Consider the following 16,526-nt stretch of genomic DNA (forward strand, 5'->3'; position numbering starts at 1 on the left):
ATATGGTTTAGCGAACATAGGGCAAGAAACCGATGAAAGAGGAAAAAAAAGGATAAGGTATAAAAGACCATATTTGAAAAGGGATCTGAACTTGGAAATTCAAAAGTCCGACATCCAATATTAGGAGTGGTAGGAGGCTTACTTTTATTCCTCCTATTGTCCGCATGTAGCTTTTGAAATCGCAGCTTAGAAATTAGAAGCCAGAGGAATTTCTTCAGTTTCCTCCCCACTTTATTCCTAAGGAAGATTAAATTGCTATATATAGTTAATATTTTGGAATATGGACCGTACAACTTTTATGGATGGCTTAAGAGCCTTCCATGAAAGTCAGGGTCGAGCATTTAGGCCCCAAAAAGTGTCAGGCCACACTTTAGATCCATATAGAATGTTTTTGATGATAGTTGCAAGAGGTGGGTATTCTAGAGTGAATAAGAATTCCAGATGGTTTGTTTTTGGAAAACCAATGGGAATTGATATTCCAGAAGGGAAGCAACAGGAGGTTGGATTTGGGATTAAGAATTATTATTTGAACTGGTTAAGAGAGTACGAAAAGGCGTTGGACGATAGTATAAAGCTTGCAATGGCAGCTGAATTTGCTGCTAATAATCCAGACTTAGTTCCAAATCCCAACCTTGCTTTGTCTTACTATACCCAAACTTCTACTTCTAATACAAATGAAGAAGCACCTTTAACTCGTTCTGCTGCGGCTTCCCTATCCAGAACTAGAGGAGGAAGATCTAATGAAGAGATGGAGAACTCAAGGATGGAGAAGAATCAGGTAGTTTCAGATCCTTCAAAAGTGATTGACTCTGCTGACGCTTTCTATTTGGTTCCTTGCGAAAGTCATTGTCTTCATAACAAACCAATAACTCCCAAAAACCTCACAATTTACGATATTGAAGAGCCTTATTCTCCAAAGTATCCTATTACAGATGATTTATGGTATTTGATGGCACACTTTAGGAATCCAGATTCAAAAATGGAAGACAAAATTCAGATTATTAACAATTTAATGGCCATTGCAGCTAATAAAAGACTAAACCTAAGCAGTTTTCCTTCAATTTTAAATGAATTCTCTGAAATAATGACAGTTTGTACCTTTTCAATTGACTCTCAAATACTTAAAAAGGAGAAACTTCAGAGAGAGAATCCCCTAGACATTAATAAACTAAAATTAATGATTGAAAAGAGAGTTTGTCTATTGGATATTGCTTTAATCCAGAAGCATCTTTTAGCTTCTTCTTCTAATTTGATTTCACTAATTCTTAATAACAAGGAAAACCTGGAGTTCATTTACGAAGTCAGTAGCTGTTCTAACATTGGCAAAAACTTTCTTAGAATCTCAAATTATCTCGGTAACCAACCTGAAAATGATCAAGAAACATTAAACCAGAACGGAAATCTTCCAAAGATGAACGATTATTCTAATCAGTCAGTTTCTGAATCTTTATCTCATTCGAATACACTAAAAACCTGTTACTTGAGGATTCCTGAAGCTGTAAAAGTTCTTGAACAAATTAACAACTTTTATACAGAGAACTCTATTCAGAATAAAGAGTTGAATATAGTCCGCTTAAAGGCTCTCTTAACTGCATTACTTACAGTTTTCAGAACAAGTTCTGGAATAATATTTTCATATGAGAGAAAATTCCATAATGAAGTTCTTCCTTTAGTCTTAGTATCCTCGAATTATCGTCAAAAGGCAAATCCTCACTCAGAGAAAGTTATTATTAAGTTTAACACAAGTTCACAAATACAATACGAATCAGATAATAAAGAAAATAGTTATAATTATGATGATTTTAGCCTGACTAAGGAAATTGATCCAGATTCAATGAATGAGATAAGCTTCAAGGATGAGCTCAGAAAGAAAACCAAAACTATGAAACATAATGATCCTGATTTACTTGACCAAGTTTTAGAATATTTGAATTCTGAAACAAGATATTCCTGGGCTATTCTTTCTTCAACAATAAATTCTCTTAACCATCTCATTCCCGTTATTTTTGAAGAAAAATTTGATGAGGTATTGAGCCTTGTGAACAGCTTTATAATGGAGATTTTCAAATCCTGTAGAACATGTTCTCAGTTTTCAATCCCATCATTGACAAATTGTATGAGAGAAGTGAGGAAAAACTCTTGCCTTCTTCCCTGCTTAATTTATAATAAAGAAGGAATACAGCTTATATCAGATATTCTAGAATTTGGATGTAATGTGATTTTAAATATTACTTCAGGACAAGCTCAAAGCAAGGTTAAATGCAATCAAAAGCTCTTAAATTCTTTTTTTCAGATAATTTTAAAGCTATCATCAACATGTATCGGATTCTACTCATTCCTTAAGGATGAAGAGAACTTTAAATCGGGTATATTTTCTTCAAATATCAAATCTATTAAATATTTGTTTGAGGAATTGGTTCTACCAATTTCCCTAGCAACTTTAGTAACTATTTCAGAACATGTTTCCTTTGGGAGAATCTTCCAATCATTTTCTAATCTAAATTACCACTATCTTCATCACCATACCCAATTTACTCAATCCCTAATTGAAAACCAGTCTAGCAACCAAGCTATTAACCAAGAAATCTTAAATATAAGCGACAGTAATGATTCGTTTGTTAAAGATCAAATCTTGATTCTTTGGGGAAGAGAAATCATTGGTCCTGTTTTTGAGCTACTTAAATCAGAATTAGATGAATTTGCTAAAAATAAATTGGAAAAAATACCAGTTTCTTGTTTAATGCTTTCTCAGTATATTATTTACATATCATCAGAATTAATGTCCTGGAAAAATTCTCAGAAGGATCCCAACTTACAGAAATTACACTGCAAATCTTCTAGAGAAATTGCAATAGGAATCCTTTCTCCATTCATTGACATTTTAATTGAACTTGCATGGATTCCCTCCACCTTTAGAAACCTATTCTGGTCCATTATTTCAGAAATCTCTAACTTTGGAGTCTCAAATCCTTCTGTAACCCTAGGTATCTCTAAATTTACAATTGAAAATCACTCTACAGATTGACTAATTAGGAAATTAACATAGAAAAACTATTAATCTTAATCTATTTAGTTATTTTTGTCTATTTTTACACTTAAATGTTTCAATTCCCATCTTGCCTGTATTTAGTTAAGCAAATCATATAGAAAATTATTTATTATTGTTCAAGCAAATAATCGCAAAATAAAATATCATATTCAATCATTCATATGATTATCTATGTTCCTAGCTTTAAATCTAATCAATTAATTGTTTCATGGGGGAATACTGGTAGCTCTGTGACATTATTGTTGCTATTAATCATACTCTATTTTCCAGGTTTTAAGTTAGTAAACTTTTATTCTTTCTTTCTACCTTTCCTCTAAACTTACCACTAATTTATTAGATCCCAAGTGTTGGCAAGGCTTTTGTAACATCTGCTCCCTCTCATCTCTCCATTGCTGAACTCGAGTAGAGATATCTGAAAAGATTTGCTGAAGTCTAATTTTGTGGCCTGGAAGCCAAGTTTTATTTGAAAACTTTTCAATTTCGTCAATATCCTTTGGTGTTATTGTACAAAGGGCTTCAAGCTGCAAATTCAATTCAGTTTAAATTGTTAAAACGACCAAAAATAAATAATTTGAGGGAAAAATATTTCTTCCTCTAATTTTTTGAAAAACTTACCGTATCAAATCCTGCACCAATAAAGTCACCTGTAATTTTAGAGTTAATAAATTGTGATCTAAAGAAATCTATTACTGCAAATCTTTCCTGCTCAAATTCATATTCTAAAAAGGTTTTGAATTTATGTTTAATTAAATTTAATATAAATAGTTAAAAAAAAAAAGATAATTGGTTGCATGCAAACACCGGTATCAATTTTTTTATTGCATGCAACTTACAAATTACTTACCAGCATTCCAAATTCTTGAAAACCCCAAAAGATGCTCTCCATAATTCTTACACATGAAATCTACTATAAAATATGGGATATTTTCAGGATCTGATTCATCAAACTCCTTTAAAAATGTTTCCAAAAATCAATATTACAATATTAAATATTTAAATTTTGTCATTAACTTACCTGAAGCAACCTCTCGGTTATCTTTTCCATAGCAATCCTTCTAGCTGGGAATCCCTGTTCCATTTTTACACTACTTTAATAAAATCTGTGCCTTTTTTTGCTTCAAAATTTTTAGGAAAATTAAAAAAAAAAAATACAAATAAAAAATATTGTGTGCATGCACATGAAATATTTGTATGCGACCCTTGAATATAAAGTAATTATGAAAGTAAAATTTCAACTCAACTTTTGCCTTTAGATGCGTTTTTTGTGTTTGTAATGATGAGAATGAGTATTGTATGTTTGTTTCTGTTGATTTACGTTAACATTTGAGCTTATATTGCATTGATTTCCTACACACTGAGAATCATAAGTTACAATTGCTTCAGTTTTCACTTGCTTAATACATTTTTCTCCTTCTTCCGTGAAACCCTAAAAATTGTAATGAATTTAAATTAATTATCACAAAAAAAATTGATTATATTTTCTTTAACTTTTTTTAACTTACAATTGGACACCTAAACTTTGCCTGAGCAAATCTTAAGCAATGATTCTTTTTTAAAATTAACCCTGGTGGACAAATTCTTTTGTGACCTGAGTACTCAATCATAATACATTTATTTCCGGCTTCTACAAATCCTTTTGGACATCTTGAAATCGGGTCAAGATATATCTTATTTTCACATGTATCATTTGGACATTCCTTCTTTAACATAGAGAAACATTGTCCATTTACCATCATGGAATCTCTTGGACAGGAATTTACCGTGGAATGGTATTTTTCCCAAACACAAATTGCTTGATCTAGTTTATATCCATTAGGACAACTAACCTCAGGTTCTACAACTTTCTGAGTTTTACAATCCTTGTGTTGACAAATCTTATCTTTATAAAGTACACACTTATCTCCACTTAGAATATACCCTTCAGAGGGGCAAATCATATCTTTTGGAACAATCTCGGATTCCTTACAAGTGTTTCCATTAACTAATTCTGTTCCATTTGGACAAACTTTATTGGGAGTTATTGTTTTCAATTCTTCACAATTATTGTTTTGACATTCCTTGACTGAGTAAGTGAGACAACTTCCATTAGAAATAATAGATCCTTTTGGACAAGAGATTTGTCCATTATTAAATAGTTTTTTCGTGCAAATTGGTCCTCCGTAGTTCAAATTTTGAGAGTTCTTTTGGAATCCAGAAGGACAACTTAAGACTGGGGGGAAAGTTTCTTGGGCTAAACATCCTCCTCTTGGACAAATCGACTCAACTTCTCTAATACAATAAGAATTCATAAGATTTGTTCCAAGGGGACATTTCAATTGAGGAAGATGATGAACTCTTTTTGAACAATTTCCTCCAGGGAAAAGTGAATACTGATTAGGACACTCAATAATAGGAGGAAAATGAACTTTTTTCTCACATTGATTATTCAAACATTCCTTATAGACATACTTGGCACATAAATCATCCTGAATAGTGAAATCCTTGGGACAAGTAAGAATAGAAGGACTTCTTTTGATACTTTCACATTGATTTCTGGAAATCAAAGTTCCTTGCTTACATGTAATTCTTGGTGGAATTGAAATAGTAACTGAGCAGTTTCCTCCTGAACATTCTTTAGATACCTGGTGAACGCATTGATCTCCTACTAATTTGAACGGTTTAATACATTTCAAAATTTGAGGTCCAATATTAATTTTTTCGCAAAGTTTGGTTTTTGAGTTTAGGGTTTCATTCTCATCACATTTAAACTCTGGAGGCTCTTTATGAATGATCTCACAATTACTATATGAACAAATCTTAACAATTCTTTCAATACAAATTTGTTGATTTGCACTAGAAAGTTCTCCTCTTTCACAGGTTTTTTCTGGAAAGACTTCATGCTTAAATATACAAACCCCATCTTCAAAAACAAATCCTGGAGGACAAATTCGTATTGAATCGATAATATTTCTCAAAGTACAACCTTCTGGAGGACAAATTTTGGTAGTTACTTGAATACAATTTCCTTCTTCCATAATATATCCCTCTTCACAAATTAATTCTGGAGCTTTTCTAACAATAGAGGCACATTTATTATCTTCAGTCATACTAGAGCCTGGAGGACAAATGTTAACTTTTGGGATCATAAATTCCTCAAAACACGTTTCCAGGGTTTTTGTATGGTCTGAGCAGATTCTTGTCATTGGAAGATGTTCTTTCTTCATACACTCTTTTCCAATATTAATTGATCCCTGTGGACAGGAAATCTTTGGAGGAAAAGCCTCAGTTCTAGTACAAGTTTTATGATTTCTTATGGCTTGAGAACAAATTCCTGAGTTTCTTTGGCCATAAAATCCAAGATTAGAAGTATTTATGGTATTGACTCCACTTCCACAAGGAACAGGAACAATACTTACCTCAGAACAATCATATTCAACCAATTTTTGGCATTGTTTGATCTCACTCAAATAATATCCCTTGGGACATTCATAGGAAACATCTATAAAACTCTCAACCAGACAGGAATCTCCAATTTTAGTTCCTTTGAGACATTTATATTCAAGAGGAAGAGGCTTTCTTCCTCCACACATTCCTGAATCAAGTCCAATAGTTCCTTCTGGACATTGAGGTTTTGAGTCTGAAATATTAATTTGAACACAATCTCCATATTTTCCTTCCCTTCCAAATCCTTCTGGACAAAAAGAACTAGGTTTTGAGGTCTTAAAGCATTCATCTCCGTTATCCAAAAATCCAGGAGGACAAATTTTACTTCTTTGTATTGTTTTATGACAACTCATATCTAATTCATTGATTTCATATCCTACTGGACAATTTAACTCTCCCTCAGCTCTTTTCTCTTTTATACATTTATTTTCTATTAAAGAATATCCTTCTGGACAATTTGATTTGGCTCTAGTTTCTATAATACAGAAATTCTCATTTGTCGAATCTTCTCTAGATCCTTCTGGGCATATTTTTGGAATAACTTCAGTATAAATACATTCTCCTAGTGAATTCAAGGTACTGGGTTCCTGACAAACCAAATCTGGAGATCTTGTAGTAATTTTTGTACACTTTTGTGTCTCAGGATTATATTTGTATCCTTCAATACATTGCTTTTCCGGGGATTCTATAACTGAGCAATAACCTCCAGAATCTAAAGAATTCAAAGGACATTTTCTTTTTGAAGTATTTTCACTAGTTAAAATACAAACAGAGTCAGATAATTCTGAACCTGAGGGGCATACTGTCTCAGCTGGAGATAGAATAACCTCTTCACATTGTCCATTCACTAAACTCTGGAGATTTGGACAGGTTCTTCTTGGGGATACAAAACTAGCACATTCATTTTCTCCAATCTCTTCGTATCCTGGGGGACAAACTTGGATATTTCTTTCATACCCAACACAAGTCGAAGTACTTTGTTCAAATTTAGAATTTGGAGGACAAATAATATTTGGTTCAATGGATAATATTTCCTGGCAAAAATGGTTTTCTGGGTTATATTTAGTTCCAGCAGGACATTCCCATTCTCCTTTTACTTTTTGTAAACACAAATCCTTAGATCTGAAAGAATTAGCAGGACATTCCTTTTCTAAGGTAATTTCTGAAATACAAAGCTTATTAGATTCATCAAAGTATGAATATTTATTTGGACAAGATATTTCTGGTTCAACTGACAAAGTGTTTAAACAAACTTTGCTACCATTATGAATAGTTTGCTCATATCCCTCTGGACAATGAAACAAAGGTTCTTGGTAATTTACGCATTGATCTTCAACTTCAACAAATCCTATGGGACAAACTCTATTATTAATTCTGGACATTGAAATACAAGTCTGACCCTCTAAAAAGGACCCAGGAGGGCACTCTAATGTAGGATTTGAATAGTTAATATACCTACAAAGAGATTGATGTCTAACATTCTCAAGCTGAGTCCCTTTTGGACAAATATATTCTGGTTGAATCCATGTAGCACATTTATCTTCATCAATATCCTTAAATCCTTCGGGACAAATCTTTGGCTCAATCTGATCTTGAATACACATCTTTAAAGAAGCATCAAAAACAAAAGGTTCCGGACAAACTACAGTTGGAAGAGCTGCCTTTCTTTCAATACATAAATTTGTGTTAGAGTCAAATTTGTATGGTTCTTGACAAATTTTCATCGGCTCTCTAGCCATCGCACAGGTGTCTCTAAAATTAATGCTCCCTGGAGGACAAATTGCCTTAACTTCCTCTTTGTAGTAACATTTACCTGTATTATAATCCATTTCTAAGCCATCAAGACAATATTTTTCCTTTTCAGCAAAGACTTCTTTAACGCATTGTTTGTCTTGCATTTGAAAACCTGTAGGACATTCCTTAAGGAGAGGCTCAGCCAAATAGCACTCTGATCCTTTGGATACAAATCCTTCTGGACAAACTGGAATCTTTTGTGTCTCAATTTGATGAACACAAATTCCATTTACTAGTGCAAAATTACCTGGGCAGGTCTCCACAGGTACTCTCACATACTGAGAGTTAGTTGGAATACTAAAAAAAAGAAGAACTGAGGTCAAACAAATTCTTGCAATTCCTGATAAACTAATCAAAATCATTTTTAGATCTCCGGTTTTATGTACCGGTATCTTCATGCTTTGTTTCCTCATCCTTATGAGGCTGGCTTTCCTTCTATTTTATTCAGTAACAGAAAAACCTACTCGCAAGACAAGTAAACTCTAATCACGCCTCTACACCTATCTCTAAATCATCTTATTACTCGCATTTTCATAGTTATAACTTTTTCACATTCTCTATTTTACGATTTTGACACGAGGGTAATTTTGGCGGGAAATGTGCAAGATAGCAAAGACTTTGGTAAATTTAACGAGTGTGGGACATTAAAAGTTGATATTCAGGATAAGAGAAATATACGGGATGATTCTGTTCGGGATTTTGTTTTGTTTTTTTGTTACGATATTCTTTTCAATTTCCTCATTATTCTTTTTGTTATGTTTGGTTATTCGTAGAATTTATATGAGGAGATTAAATAATTATGCGACAACAAGGAATATTGCCGTTTTAGTTATTGGAGATATAGGTAGGAGTCCAAGGATGCAAAACCATGCTTTGTGTATTTCCAAGAGATTTTGCTCCAAGTTAGATTCTTTGGGGAAAACTGGAAAGCTAGTAAATAGAAAGGGGAATAAAGATATTAACCAGAAGCTGGACGACAAAATCAATAATAACCACGTTTATTTGGTTGGATATAATGAAACTATTTGTAGTTCAGCTGTGACTGGAGACAAAAATATTACTTTACAAGGTATTGAGAAAACTTTTGTGGAACAATACAGAAAGGTTCTCCCATTGTGGGCTTTTCTATTCATGAAAGTAGTTGAACAGTCATTGAGGATTTTCATAACAATCATGAAAATTCCAAACCTCTCTGGGATAGTATTACAAGCTCCTCCATCTATACCGGCAATTCCTATTGCTTTGTTAGTTTCTTATATTAAAGGAGCTCATTTAATAATTGACTGGCATAATTATGGTCATACTTTGTTAATAGCCGATAAAAGAGAGAATAGTCAATTCTCTTTGATCAGGAGAATATACCAACAAATTTTGGTTAATAGTTACAAAATATTAGAGTTCTCGTTAGGAAGACTTTCACATTCTTCATTTTGTGTTTCTAAAGCCATGCAGGAAGACTTAGCAAAAAGGGGAATTCAAGCAACAGTGGTATATGATAGGCCTAATGATGACTTTAAACCTTTGGATTCTATCTCAAAGAGACATTCTGTCTTGTTTAAATACTTTGGCAGTTTAGAGAATGAGATTTGTTCTGAGAATTCTAGTTTAGGAGATCAATGCACTCAAAATACCTTCAATAGAAAGGCTCAAGGAGAAAATAAAAGTAAAACGAAATCCAGAGAAGAGAAAAAATCTGCTCAAAATAACAAGAAAAATAACACAAAGACAAAAGACGCTTTATTATACGATGAATCTTTGACAAATGTCAAGGATTTGGAATCTGTATCTTTAAATAAATCAGTCTTAGATATGCATCAAATTAGTGAGAGCATTAATACAAATCTCACAGAACAAGGAAAAGGTTCTGCTAGGACCTCTTTGTTTTCTAAGTCTTTAATAGAGGAAGAATTCTTCTTTGAAATAGATTCAAGAATCTTGGATGAAATCTCTTCCAACTTCAAAAGTCAGGACTTGAAGGAACTATTAACAAGAGATGATTTATTTTTTGATAATCATATTTTCGAGACTTCACCTGTAACTGATTTAGGAATTTCTTGCGATCAAATTGATAATAAGATTTCATTAAAGATACAACTCAAGAAGAACAGGCCAGCAGTTTTGATAACTTCCACTAGTTGGACTCCTGATGAAGATCTTAACTTATTACTTGAAGGCCTTGTGGAATATGATAAACTTGTTTCAAAACAATTAGGAAACGATAACTTATCTAAGAAGCTTCCTGACATATTTCTTATCATTACAGGTAAAGGCCCAAACAAGAATTCATGGTTAGAAAAAGCTTCAAAAACTAAGATGAAACATGTGAGTATTAGAACAGTCTTTGTTGAAGCTGACGACTATCCAAAGCTGCTAGCTTGTTCAGACTTGGGAATTTCTATGCATTACTCTTCTAGCGGGTTGGATCTCCCAATGAAAGTAGTTGATATGCTTGGAGCAGGAATTCCGATAATTTCATTCTCATATCCAACTATTAACGAGCTTTTAAAGAGTGAGAAACTTGAGTTGTTATTTTCAAACCCTCAAGAGCTTTGTTCTAGAATTACTACTTTACTTGAGGGTTTCAATTCAAGTCTTGAAAAAGAAGCTCTGCCTTCTCCAAATTTGAACAAGATCCTCAAGTCTAACAACTCAAAGAAAAGAGAAACTTTCTATCAGGAATGGAACAATTCGGCTGTCTATCATTTCGATGAAATGGTAATTTAACCTAACCTTAAAAAAGATCTAATTAATGAAAATTTCTGCTTCATTTTGGAAGAATTTGAAAGTCCAGTTAAAATAATAATAAATATGTATTTTTACGACAATTAAGAAGTATTATAATAAAGTAATTAGTGCTATAATTAATTAACTAGGTACTTAGGATCAAAAATTACGATTTTATTCCTTATACTCGTTCTCTTGATCCTCTTCCTCGTCATCATCATCAAAGAATTCTTCCTGTAATCTCTCTTTTAGCTCCAAATATATCTCATTAGTTGCGTCTCCTCTTAGAATATCCTTGACAAAGTAGCATACAACTTGCATTTGAAGTTGTTCAAGGGCTCCTCTAATCACTCCACATACCATATTACTATAATTCAATGAAGATGAATAGCAAGGAGGAAGTTCCACAAAGTCAGCCAAGGGATTTTCATTGAATACTAGAACGCATGAAGTTTCTTCCGGATTCCAATCCTTGGTTTCAGCAGTAATTCCAAGAAACATCTTAAAACCAACACAAGCTATAACCTCTGCTGTATCTCTAAAACTATCACATTTTGAAATACCGGATTTGGCAAGGAATTCATCCACAAGACGAATACCAATATTATATCCAATCTTCTCAAGCTTTGAATTAATTAGTTCAGCATTATCAAGATCTTTAACAAATTGAGCAACTAAACTTCCATACATAAGAGAGAAAACTTCCCCATTAATCTTTTCAGTTTTTTGAAAGGCGAGTTCTCCCATTCTAAGATATTCAGAACGTTTTTTGTACTGATTTGAAGAATTTGACATTTCCTGGAATTAAAAGAAACTATATTTGAGAGTTAATCAGAGTCAAATTAGGCGCAAAACCAAGGTAAAGTAAAAAAAGGACATTATCAGCAATAATTTGAGAAAAAATAAAAAAGACCTAAAATTCAGAAATTTCTAGACAACTAGGATTAAAAAAGGGATATATTTCTGATTCCTTTTATGAAAAAAATATTGTAAAACTTTTAGTAGGAAAGAAATATAATAAACTTAGTTATACAACATTTCCGTCCTACCTCCAAATCAAGAGAATTAAAGTATTGAGTCGAAATAATAAGAAGTCAACAAAATATAATAAACAGGGAATGCAATTTCGACCTTCTGTTTAATTAATATCTATTAGATGCGAGCGATTAAAAATTTCAATGATTAAAATGAGGGGTACATAAGTTTGGGCGCCAAATACTGTGGGTACTTTTTTGTTTTTAGGTATCTTCAACATTGCAAAAATGTTCCGTAATAAATCGTTTTTGAAATTCTGTTTCTTATATATTTTATATTTTTTCACCTTTTATTTTTCGATGGTTGTTACAATATCTTTAAGAAGTCCAAGCAACTCAGGAAAGAAATTGGACTTGGAAAGTTTAAAGGAAAGTCTTGTTAAGGGTGGTCAGGACCACATTTTAAATTTGTTGGAGTCTGGCGATTCTGATAATGTAAATAGACTAATTTCTCAGTTAATGACTTTGGAAACTTCGTGTGTGGGTGGTGGGTTACTTGGATATATTAACAGAGCTAAGAAGTTATTGAAAGACTCAAAGGACGGTGTTAATCCAAGAGAAGGGTGTTATCCTGAGGTTCCAGAGGTAGTTAACTTAGATGTTGGTACTGAAGACTTTAAAAAATATGAGGAGCACGGCTTTTCTGTCCTAAAAAATGTTGCCTTTGTTTTGGTAGCTGGCGGTTTGGGTGAAAGACTTGCATTTGAGGGAATAAAAATAGGAATCGAGCTGTCAATGGCTTCCAACATCACATTTTTCCAGTTATACACAAACTATATCAGGGAGTATCAGAGAAGGTTGAAGGAGGCTTTCGGAGAAGATATTGTAATTCCTTTGCTTATCATGACATCTGATGATACTGACAGTATGACTAGAAAGTTTTTGGAAGAAAATGATCATTTTGGCTTGAGAGAGGACCAGGTGTATATAGTAAAACAACTCAAGGTCCCTGCTTTGATAGATTCTGATGCAAAGATTGCATTGGATCCTGAAGACAAATACTCAATCTTAACAAAGCCTCATGGCCACGGAGATATTCACACTTTGCTCCATGCTTCAGGACTTTTGAAGGATCTTTTTGAGAAAGGAGTAAGATTTTTGGTTTTCATCCAAGATACAAATGCTTTAGTTTTTAATTCAGTACTTCCAGTATTGGGAGTTACATCAATGAATTCATTCGTGATGAATAGTTTGACAATTCCCCGTATTCCATGCGAGGCAGTTGGCGCTTTGTGTAAGCTCAGATATCCAGATGGAAAGAAAATTACTATTAATACAGAATATAACCAGCTCACTCCTTTACTCAAGAGCTGCGGTTTAGGATCAGATTTTGCTGATGAAAAGACAGGATACTCTCCTTTCCCTGGAAATTCGAACGTCTTGTTCATTTCAATGGATTACTATATGAAGACCTTGGAAAAGACTGGGGGAGTTGTACCTGAATTTGTGAACCCTAAGTATTTGGACTCAACTAAAACAGCATTCAAAAGCCCAACTCGTTTAGAATGTATGATGCAAGATATTCCACTCTTATTTGAGGCTGATTACAAGGTTGGATGCGTGCAAATGCAGAGATGGGCTACATTCTCTGCTTGCAAGAATAGCTTGGCCGAGGGAAGAGCAAAACATAGTGCAGGAGTCTCCATAGATACCGCCTCTATAACAGAAGGCGACTTCTATGCAGCTGCCTCACAATATTTGAGATTGGCATCAATTGAAAAGGGTGTAGTTTGTAGAATTGAGGAGAGTGGAAGGGATCCAGTCACTGGAAAGGATGATAAGAACTCTCTAATCAAACACGAAATGATCGCCGGAATTCCAGTCAGAGTTGGAGCAATGGTTGTTTTGCACCCTTCATTCGCAATTAAGTATTCTGATCTTCTCCAAAGGATTCAGGCTGGTCCTATTATTATTACAAGTAGATCCTATGTGCATTTAGAAGGAGATGTGGTGATCAGTGGAAAATTCTTTGTAGACGGTTCAGTTAGAATTGTGGCAAAGAACGGCTCAAGGATTATTATTAAGAATCTCATTGTTAACAATAATGGAACCACTAGATATCATATTTCTGAGCAGGATATGGGACATGCAACCAGCAATCAAAAAATCAGAGGATATGGAATTAGACACGAGCAAATAAGGGAAATTATCTCGGATAACGGAGAAGAAGTTATTATCGACGATCAAAACTGAATAAATTTAATCTCACGCATATTTTTAGTACTTTTTTTAAAATTATTATTAGTTTTGTTTAATTTTTAATGTAAATTAAGACATTTTTGCATGCAAAATTCCCCCCTCATAATATAATTTTTACCCTTCAAGTGCCCGCCCATTTTTGGCGGGCAAACACATTAATGCAGATTTATCCATGGAAACGTATTTCTTAGGAAAAAAGTAAATTTGTCAGGAATAAAGTACAAGTCATGTAAAAAACCCAAAAAAGCATGGTTTTGATATCATGGGAATGTGTGTGTGATCTGACACATCCTGGACAGTCTTTGTATGTGGTAGGGAGCCACCCAAGACTGGGAGCTTGGAAGATTACAACTGAGCAAGAGGAAAATAAGCCTATTCGACTTATTACTGACAAACTTTCCTATCCAGTCTGGAGGACAAGCGAGCCTATTAGGATTCGAGGTGCATGTCTTTTAGAGTATAAGTTTATTATTAGTAAGGAAACTGAACCGTACGAGAATCTAGAGTGGGAGCCAATTCAAGGAAACCGATACTTACAAGTCGACGAGAATTTTCCAGAATATAAGTATATTATTCATTGTAGTTGGGGAAATATTTCTAAAAGCACGATAAGGTTTGAAGAATATTTCGGTAATGATGGCAAAGTTGATGATTACTCATATAGAGCAAAGCCTGGAGCAAGGTATATTTCACCGGAAAATGCAGAAATATATTCTGAGGAGGATGAAGAACCTAAAGACAGAGGTGCTTATGAAAGCTCTGTAACACCTCCGCTAATGTTGAGTAGGACAGGGTCCAGATTAAGACTTCTATTGGACAGATCCAGATTTATTTTGAGCACCAAAGGTGACATCAACCAATATTATACTTTGGAAAATACTATAGGAAGGGGTTCTTGGGGTGAGGTAAAAATAGCTGTCCAGAAAGGAACCAGAATTCGTAGGGCAGCAAAAAAGATTCCAAAGTACTTTGTTGAAGATGTTGATCGTTTTAAACAGGAAATCGAAATTATGAAGTCTTTGGATCATCCAAACATAATTAGGCTATACGAAACTTTTGAAGATAATACTGATATATATTTGGTTATGGAACTATGTACTGGAGGAGAGCTTTTTGAAAGAGTTGTACACAAGAGAGTTTTCAGAGAAAGCGATGCTGCAAGAATTATGAAAGATGTTTTAAGCGCTGTAGCTTATTGCCATAAGTTAAATGTGGCTCATAGGGATTTGAAACCTGAGAATTTCCTTTTCTTGACAGATTCTCCAGATTCTCCCTTAAAATTGATTGACTTTGGCTTGGCAGCTAGATTCAAGCCTGGAAAAATGATGAGGACAAAGGTTGGAACTCCATATTATGTGAGCCCGCAGGTTTTGGAAGGTCTTTATGGCCCAGAGTGTGATGAATGGTCAGCAGGAGTAATGATGTACGTTTTGCTTTGTGGCTACCCTCCTTTCAGTGCACCTACAGATTCTGAGGTAATGCTTAAGATCAGAGAAGGAACATTTACATTTCCAGAAAAAGACTGGCTTAATGTTTCTCCTCAGGCAGAATCTTTAATAAGGAGGCTGTTGACAAAGTCTCCAAAACAAAGAATTACTTCTTTGCAAGCATTAGAACATGAGTGGTTTGAGAAACAACTTTCTTCATCTCCAAGGAACTTATTGCTAGATAATGTAATCTCTAACTTTAGAAGGTTCCAGGGCCTTTCAAGATTAAAAAAGATTGCTTTAACATTAATAGCTCAAAACATTGATGAAAGAGATATCCTAGATTTACACGACACATTTATGGAATTGGATACAAGTAGAGATGGAACGCTGAGCAGAGCCGAGATCATTGAAGGAATTAATAGAACAGGTTGTAGTCCAACAATTGGGATCGATGCTCTTCTTGACGAAATTGATCCTGAAGGTACTGATACTATTTCTTATACAGACTTTATTGCAGCTTGCATTCAAGAGCGGCAAATGTCCCATGAAAGTGCATGCAAAGCGGCATTTAGAGTATTTGACATTGATGGAGATGGACAGATTAGTAATATAGAATTTCTCAAGGTCATGTCTCTTTCTAGTAAGGCTAAAAAATCAGACGATGAACTAGCTCAAGAACTGAGCGAATTTATGAAATCAGGAGATTTAGATAAGGATGGAACGATTAATTTCGATGAGTTCTGCCATGTGATGAGAAGAGTCCCATCCAAATTTCTCCTTGGGGAGGCTTCTGATGACACAATAAATATGATGAAAAGATGTTCCTCTAGAACTAACATTAATTTATAGTCTACTTTTTAGTATTAACTAATA

The 16,526-nt window shown here is 34.0% G+C and overlaps 6 protein-coding genes across 6 annotated transcripts; 4 read left to right on the forward strand and 2 right to left on the reverse strand.

Annotated features, from left to right (window-relative positions):
• Positions 1-280: 280 nt before the first annotated feature.
• Positions 281-3,025, forward strand: cgd7_1790 (protein with BRIGHT domain like HTH domain at N-terminus; the record flags this gene model as incomplete). Its single annotated transcript, XM_628354.1, has 1 exon — positions 281-3,025. One exon carries the CDS (start codon positions 281-283, stop codon positions 3,023-3,025), a length of 2,745 nt encoding a protein of 914 aa, XP_628356.1.
• A 1,517-nt stretch (positions 3,026-4,542) lies between these two features.
• cgd7_1800 (oocyst wall protein 2) lies at positions 4,543-8,679 on the reverse strand (the record flags this gene model as incomplete). The annotated part of the gene is made up of 1 exon (XM_628355.1): positions 4,543-8,679. One exon carries the CDS (start codon positions 8,677-8,679, stop codon positions 4,543-4,545), a length of 4,137 nt encoding a protein of 1,378 aa, XP_628357.1.
• A 268-nt stretch (positions 8,680-8,947) lies between these two features.
• Positions 8,948-10,990, forward strand: cgd7_1810 (ALG1 like beta-1,4 mannosyltransferase with possible signal peptide; the record flags this gene model as incomplete). Its single annotated transcript, XM_628356.1, has 1 exon — positions 8,948-10,990. One exon carries the CDS (start codon positions 8,948-8,950, stop codon positions 10,988-10,990), a length of 2,043 nt encoding a protein of 680 aa, XP_628358.1.
• A 174-nt stretch (positions 10,991-11,164) lies between these two features.
• On the reverse strand, positions 11,165-11,785 carry cgd7_1820 (BET3 vesicular transport protein; the record flags this gene model as incomplete). Its single annotated transcript, XM_628357.1, has 1 exon — positions 11,165-11,785. One exon carries the CDS (start codon positions 11,783-11,785, stop codon positions 11,165-11,167), a length of 621 nt encoding a protein of 206 aa, XP_628359.1.
• A 467-nt stretch (positions 11,786-12,252) lies between these two features.
• On the forward strand, positions 12,253-14,217 carry cgd7_1830 (secreted UDP-N-acetylglucosamine pyrophosphorylase family protein, signal peptide; the record flags this gene model as incomplete). Its single annotated transcript, XM_628358.1, has 1 exon — positions 12,253-14,217. The coding sequence occupies one exon, from the start codon at positions 12,253-12,255 to the stop codon at positions 14,215-14,217; it is 1,965 nt and encodes a 654-aa protein (XP_628360.1).
• A 254-nt stretch (positions 14,218-14,471) lies between these two features.
• Positions 14,472-16,502, forward strand: cgd7_1840 (calcium/calmodulin-dependent protein kinase with a kinase domain and 4 calmodulin like EF hands; the record flags this gene model as incomplete). Its single annotated transcript, XM_628359.1, has 1 exon — positions 14,472-16,502. One exon carries the CDS (start codon positions 14,472-14,474, stop codon positions 16,500-16,502), a length of 2,031 nt encoding a protein of 676 aa, XP_628361.1.
• Positions 16,503-16,526: the final 24 nt, after the last annotated feature.

This window comes from Cryptosporidium parvum, chromosome 7 (assembly GCF_000165345.1).
Source record: "Cryptosporidium parvum Iowa II chromosome 7, whole genome shotgun sequence".
In the NCBI taxonomy this organism is placed as follows: domain Eukaryota; phylum Apicomplexa; class Conoidasida; order Eucoccidiorida; family Cryptosporidiidae; genus Cryptosporidium; species Cryptosporidium parvum.